This window comes from Oratosquilla oratoria, chromosome 26, assembly GCF_046742065.1.
Source record: "Oratosquilla oratoria isolate Oo_2021 chromosome 26, ASM4674206v1, whole genome shotgun sequence".
Taxonomy (NCBI): Eukaryota; Metazoa; Arthropoda; class Malacostraca; order Stomatopoda; family Squillidae; genus Oratosquilla; species Oratosquilla oratoria.
In genome coordinates this window covers 9,819,163-9,826,662 of record NC_134802.1, presented here as the reverse complement: position 1 = coordinate 9,826,662, position 7,500 = coordinate 9,819,163, and the positions used below count along the sequence as shown (strand labels likewise).

General features: G+C 40.3%; 1 protein-coding gene across 1 annotated transcript; it reads right to left on the bottom strand.

Moving 5' to 3' along the window:
• Positions 1-4,047: 4,047 nt before the first annotated feature.
• LOC143039252 (uncharacterized) lies at positions 4,048-4,649 on the bottom strand. The gene is given in 2 exon segments (XM_076209124.1): positions 4,048-4,142; positions 4,145-4,649. Coding segments are annotated over 2 exon segments (600 nt in total).
• Between the last annotated feature and the right edge of the window lie 2,851 nt (positions 4,650-7,500).

The window sequence follows — 7,500 nt, the reverse complement described above, 5'->3', positions numbered from 1 at the left end:
ATCTGTAAGCTGAAGCTCCTGCCGTAGTCCTATGAACTGAGCTTTACTGAAATCGGGTATTTTAGAAACACAAGTATCTATTCTAAAATTGTTTAGGAGTTTGATAAGTTGTGATCGCTATTTGCAACAGATTCACCGATTTCTACATCAGTTACCTTGCTTTCGCGGCTAGTGATCAATAGATCGAGTAAGTTTCCATATCTTGTGGGCTCTTTTACATGCTGAATTAAGTAATTGTCACCAAGAAAATCAATCAAGTGACACACACACACACACACACACCATGAGCGTAGCTCCCCTTCCTGTAAAATACAAGTAGATAAATACACGAGCCTCCAGACTGACAACACGAAAAAGTGAAGCCCTCGAGAAACACGTTAAAAGTGAAACGTCACAACGGTGTCGTAACTGTAGGATATCTAGATTGTGTTACATGAGAAGGGAAGTGCTCGTGGATACCCGAGATGGTTAAATTCCAACGTAAATAGTAAGTATTGAAGCAAAATGGAAGAAAATTATGACAGGCCTGAGAGATCAAATACTGGCGTCGAGTCGTAACGTAAACAAGAACCCAGAGCCATCTAGCGGTGCAAGAGAGAAGCATAACGTAGGCTTTAGATCACCTCTAGGAACGAGAAGGTTCCTTTTGGATCGTGACGATGGAAAATTTCCTGGATTCCGTGGGTATGAAAAAAGACTTTTTAGTAGAATTTTAGGCATAGAGAGGGAAATGAGATTTATGAAAGAATCATGGAAGTAAGAAACAAACGAACTATGGAGGGCGAATTAAGAAAAAACAAAGAAGTTAATGACTTAAAAGTAAATAATGAAATAAGAGAAGAAGTATGTGCATTAAAAAAAGAACTGGCCGAGTTAAGATGTGAAAATGAAAGGCTGAAAAATAAGAATAACACCAATAGTGAGACCATAAAGAAAGAGGTAAACGAGCAGATAAAAGTAATGAAAACTGAAAAAAACGTAGGAGAAAATGACTTACAATAACTTAAGAATGAATGGAAAATAGATAAAGTAAAAGAGAAGGTAATTTTTAAAGAAATAATTCATCAACAATTACAAGAGAAGGCCGAAGATGCAGTCATTAAAGTAATTAAGGAAAAAGAAAATCTAGTAAGAGATACAGTAGAAAAAAGTGTATAGTAATATATGGCCTAAAGGAAAAACATAACTTAAATTGGTTCCTGAGAGATAAAGAAGAGAAAGAATTGGCAGGAAAAATTCTACAAGTAGTACAAGATGAAGAGCAAGAATTAGAAAAGGAAATAGAGGAAGTGCACAGAATGGGTAAATATGCAGAAGGAAAAAGTCGACCCCTAAAGATCAAATTAAGGTCACAAATGGCAGCGGAAGAAATTTGAGCAAAAACAGGAAAATTAGCAAAAAGCGAACACTACAAAAGTATATGGATAAAAAGAGACATGAATGATGAGGAAAGAGAAAGAGATAAGACGTTAAGAAGTGAAGCTAAAGAAAAATGAGAAAAGAATGGAGAACGAGAAAATGCAGTTCTATTGGAGAGTGCTAGACATGAGACTGAAAAAAGCTGTGTACTCAAGAAAAAAAAACGAAAGGTTCAGAGAATGAGATGGAGGGAATGGAAATTAAAACTAGCTTACACCAATATAGACGGATTTATTTCGGAACTAAACGATTTAAATGATTACCTCTCAAAAGAAAAACCAGGCATAATGGGAATTCTGGAGACAAAATTAAGGGAAAAACTTTACAATAAACACAAGTGCAACAAAAATGGATTATTCTGATGAAAATCTCTAAAGAAGTGGATGAATATGTCCCAAAGCAAAAACATGAAAATCTATATATCAAGTGCTGGTTTAACAGAAAGCGCAGCAAAGCAAAAGATAGAAGAGATAAAGCTTGGAAAAGATTGAGAAAGGCAAAAAAAACTAGAAAGTGACAAATATATATATTAATCAAAGTAATGAATATGTAAAAATACGCAGGGAAGAAAAAAGAAACTTTGAAAAAGACATAATAGAAAGATGTAAGAATCAACCAAAAATATTCTATAGATATGTAAATGGTTGACTAAAAAGAAAGAGGAAATAGTGAAAAAGGTAAAAAAAAAAAAAAAAAAAAAAGGATATCAGGACAATATAAAATTAGAGCAAAGGAAGTAAAGAAAGTGGAATCTGAAAAAGACCTGGGAGTAATCATCACAAAGGATGTCCCCTGACAAACATATAAACAAAATTGTCTGCGAAACCTATAACTTGCTAAGACCAGTAAAAGTGGCTTTTATTCACTTGGATGAAGAAATGATAAAAAAAATACTAGTCACACAGATAAGGCCTAAATTGCAGTGCGCAGCCACACTATGGTCACCCAGTACTAAAAAGAATATAAGGGAAATTGAGAGAATCCAGAGAGCAACTACGAAGATGGCCCCAACACTATCAAAACTGTCACATGAAGACAGATTGTCAAAACTAGAATTACCGACTCTGGAACAAAGAAGAGAAAGAGGTGACTTGCTGACCATCTACAGAATTATGAAAGGTATAGAAGTCCTGGACAGAGAAAACTTACTAAATTGGGATAAGAAAAATACAAGAGGACATGGAAGAAAACTCAAAAAGGACAGTTATAGAAGGGACCTGAAAAAGAACAGCTTTCCCCACAGAGTGGTGGATGTATGGAACACACTTGACGAAACAATAGTGTGTGCAAAAACAATACACGAATTTAAGGACAAATTAGACATGGCGAGATACAGAGACGGGACACCACGAGCATAGCTCCCCTTCCCGTAAGATACAACTAGTTAGGTAAATACATACACACGCACGCACGCACATATTGTGTCTTATTTTATCTTATCCTACATTTGACCCCCTCTTCAGTACCAGAATTGCGATCATCTCATTTGTCCTTTGCTTTCTCTTGCGTTTTGACAGCCCAAGACTATCATTCTACCCAACTCGTTGCCTCCGCCAACGAGCGATTGACCTGCAGCCCTGCTGTAATTTGCTTAATTTGGGGGGCCAGACTGCACCATCGGCTGGATTCGAAGGACTCCTGACAAGTCCGACAGTCAACACAAGCATTTTTCGCTCGCTCTGATTTGTATGAAATGAGCATACTCATATATGAGTGTGTGTGTGTGTGTGTGTGTGTGTGTGTGTGTGTGTGTGTGTGTGTGTGTGTGTGTGTGTGTGTGTGTGTGTGTGTGTGTGTGTGTGTGTATTTACCTAGTTGTATTTACCTAGTCCTATTTTACGAGAAGGGGAGCTCCGCTCGTGAGGTCCCGCCTTTGTATCTCGCAGTGTCTAGTTTGTGTGTGTGTATTTACCTCAATCATAAGTCAAACATATGATCCAAGATCATTGTGAACCATAAATCAATCAGTGAAAAATATATTTTTTGTTATCAATACTGTATTAATGTTGTATAGTATATTATGACAAACATGTTCCATGCCCTTGGTGTATTTTCTGTCTGGGGGATATGGTATCCATATCCAAGCCAGTTTTGTCTTGTTTTCATATTGAAAGACGATGTGAGTACAGGCAGGCTAATGTGAGGAGTATTTTCTCTGGTGGGTCTATTTAATATAGACTTGTCTGGGACTGAATGGAATGATTCAAGGGTTGTCTGGCATCGCGACAGCAAAGGTCATTGACGCCGTGTCTGGGATTGAAAGTTGTGTCCTTTCCATAATTGGTAAATATCTGTTTCTATATGAGTGTTGTGGTTTGTAGCGAGTAGGTTTTGGAATATTTGTGAGAAGTGTACTGTGGACTGAGGTTGTGTAATACAGGTTTGAGAGCTCTTGCATAAAAAGTGTCAATCATTCTCATCCCCTGTGTTATGAGAACATTTGTTTCCGAGTATGTATACCTACAATTTTAAATCGGTTGAAAATACAATGCTTGAGATAACTTCTAGAACTTGCAACTGTATCTCCAAACGCATTTACTGCAGATTTTATAGAGCAAAATGTAAAGTATAAAACTGAAACTCCTGTTCTCCTAGAAACAAATATCTACATTTAAAATATAACCAATTTTAACTATTGATCTGTTCTCGAAGCTTCCATCGTAAGATCTTGCCACTTGCTGTTTTTTGAATGGCATCTGTTAATTGTACACTACCTCGTAGCTTTTTTGGGGAGCAACACGATCTGCAATCCATTGGACAATGCCCTCCTCCTTGACGTTCACTCCTGGTTTCAGGATAACAAAAGCCACTGGCAACTCCCCTGCCTCCTCATCTTTTAGTCCAACAACTGCAGTATCCTTCACTGTTTCATGTTTCAGAATCAAACCCTCCAGTTCTGCAGGAGCAACCTGAAGTCCTTTGTACTTCAAAAGTTCCTTAATACGATCTACAATATAAAATGAATGGTTTTCATCATAGTATCCAATGTCTCCAGTGCGTAACCAACCTTCTTCATCAAATGTCTGTCTTGTTGCTTCATCATTTCCAAGGTAACCCTTCATTATCTATGGTCCTTTCACACATATTTGTCCATTCTGGTTTGGACCTACAGAAAGACCAGTCTCTCTATCAACAACCTTTCCCTGGCAGTAAGCAACTAAAGTACCCACTGAACCATACTGTTTGGCACTTGGATCACTTGTATGTGTTGCAAGGGTAGTCTCAGTCATGTGTGTGTGTGCGCTTGGGTGGGTAAAATTGTGTTTGTGTACATGATTCACTATGTGATTCACCATGTTTTTGGATCAGAGCTCACAATTGGCCAATCTCTGTGTGTGTGTGTGTGTGTGTGTGTGTGTGTGTGTGTGTGTGTGTGTGTGTGTGTGTGTGTGTGTGTGTGTGTGCGCGCGCATATTTAGTTGTGTTTTCTTCAGCTTAGGATCAGGACTATCACTACTTACATATTATTGTATCTATAATCGATTGGTAATAGATCATCATGGTAAAATAAAAGTAGAAACATGAAAATGTCGACAAGTATAACAGGATATCTCTCTCACTGTCAGCAATATTGACAACAAATTCTATGGTAACTGGCACATCGCCCTCCGGCTAAATGTTGACCCCGTTCACAAGGTCACCTCTGAAAAAATTATTGAGTTAGGCAGTGTGGGTGTTTTTCACCTGTGAGTTTAATCATTTTTGCCTAAAAACGGTTAAGGGATGGGCAAGATGTCTTCCTGGGAGCATAGCATGAATTATGTGTTTTATTTTCCGTTTTTAGCTGTGCAAGGGAGAATCTAGACATGACTCATATTCTCGATTGACATTTTTTCTCCTCAAGTAAAATAAAGTTAATCCAAACCTTGCATGTACTGAGAGTCATTGTTTTTCTGAAAATATGTTTTGGGATTAGCTAGTAGGAAATATGTGATATCTGTCACTGGGTTGAAGGTTCTGGTTCGTTGAGCACATTGACGTCTGGAACAAATTTATCTAATCTTCTTAAAACCCAGTGACTCAAAAATCTCTCATTCCCACGTTCCCTTCTAACTTCCCCTCTCCTCTCCTCCCCTACTCTCACCTCCAGTCAATCAACCAAACAATCAGTTGTTGCCTTGAGTTTCACTATGTGGAAAAAACAGCAAACCCACAGTAAATGGCAATGGTTCCCAGGCCCTCCCACAGATCTCTTGGGGAAAAATATGAACATAAGAATGTAGGAAACTACAAGAGACCGTAAGTCCTACACTAGGCAGTTCTAGTCCCTTAATACCTGCCATTCTTATCCATAAAATTATCTTCTCTTAAAACACCCAATTGTTTCAGCGTTCACTACATGGTTACTATACTATTTCCATTATCTCGTGACCCACAAGGTGTTGTCTGCCGCGTTGTCACGTACTGAATCAAAACATTCATCATATACCGGAAGCTGTCCACGACCCCGAGTATGTTAACACGGAATATTCTAAATGCATATTGAATTTTTTTCATTAAATGGTAGGTGATATGAGTAATTGTTATACGCGTAAAGAAAAGAAAAGAATTGTTAAACGATATGGCATCTCAGGTCAGGCGATGTTGCCCCGGCTCCCAACCTAGAAATTTCCGTGGGGATGGGAGGGTGGGGTCGATGAGTCACAGGTGCGCGGGTCACTCATTCATTCTTTGTCAGTCTCTTTAATTGTATCGGTCATACATGCAAATATGAAAAAAACGGCGTCTCCCCCCCCCTTTTTTTTTCTTTTTAGATGGTTTAGACGTGGCAACGCTGCTGGTTTTGCCGGCCACATCCTATGGGTCACCAGATAATGGAAGAAATATCATTCTATTCCATTCGTTAACCACTGTTAACCTTTTAGTAAACAAATTCTTGCCTATTGCCTTATTATACAGTGTTGAATTAGTGTGGAATTGAACCTTGACGGGAGAGAGGATCAGTCGCTGATTGTCAGATCCTCATGTGTGAAAAAGTGTAAGAAATAGTTCAAGTTGATAGAGAGGTCTTGGACCCAGTCTGGAGATCAAGTGCCAGCCCCTCAGGTTTGTCCCTCCTGATGGAGGTGAGGAGTCGGAGAGGTTTTGAAAATGGTCAGTTTCACTGTCTATCTTACAGGACCTACCACATGCAAGCAGGTACCCTTCATTGATCCCTACCTAGCCAGTCCTCTGGCTATCCAAGACACTCTCGCCAGCAAAGGTGTGAGAGGCAGAAGTCTCACCTGGATAGGCGACTACCTGCCACGTAGATCTACGCGCGTGCGCTTCCAAGGTCAGATGTCGGAGCCTAGGGTGTTGGAAAATGGTACACCACAGGGAGAGGTCCTAGCCCGACTCTCTTCAACGTGCTGATATCCAACGTACTGGAGCTCCCCCCTCCCCCACTGGTGCAAAATCATTTCCTACGCCGATGATCTGGCACTCATCATTGCTGGAAAGCAGCGATGCTACGACAGGGCACTGCGCTGCCTTGACGCCGTCGCAGCGGAATGCGTCAGAATCGGACTCAAAATCTTCCCACAGAAGTCCAAAGTCATGGCATTCGGTCTAGGGCGGGGAAAAGAACCCCTCGTTACTCAGGGATTCGTGATGGCCTGGGTCTCACATTTCTAGTAACCTGGCGTATGGTTCGACAAGGGACTCACCTTTAATAGGGAAATATCCCACTTCAAGGACAGAATGACAGCCAGGACCACAGTGATGAGAGCCATGTGCGGAAGGGAACGTGGTGCCACACATCAAGTCCTACACACGTACCACATACAAGATGTGCGCTCTATCGCTTACTACGCTGCCCCGGCTCTCCTTACTGTGACCGCAGAAAAACTCCAGCGGCTTGAGCCATGCCAGAATGAAGCGGCTAGAGTCATCCTGGGAGCACAACGGTGGTACAAAGTTCTCAATCTCCAGCGGGAAGCCTCACTTCCACCTCACCAACTCCCCTCCCCTCCCCTTCCTCCTCTCCCCTCCCTCCCTCCCACTATGATAAAAACATTGCCGATAAACATAATGATATGTTTGATTTTTCCTCATGTTACATAGATCATTTTACCCTTTCACCAATAAGGTAGATCCTTG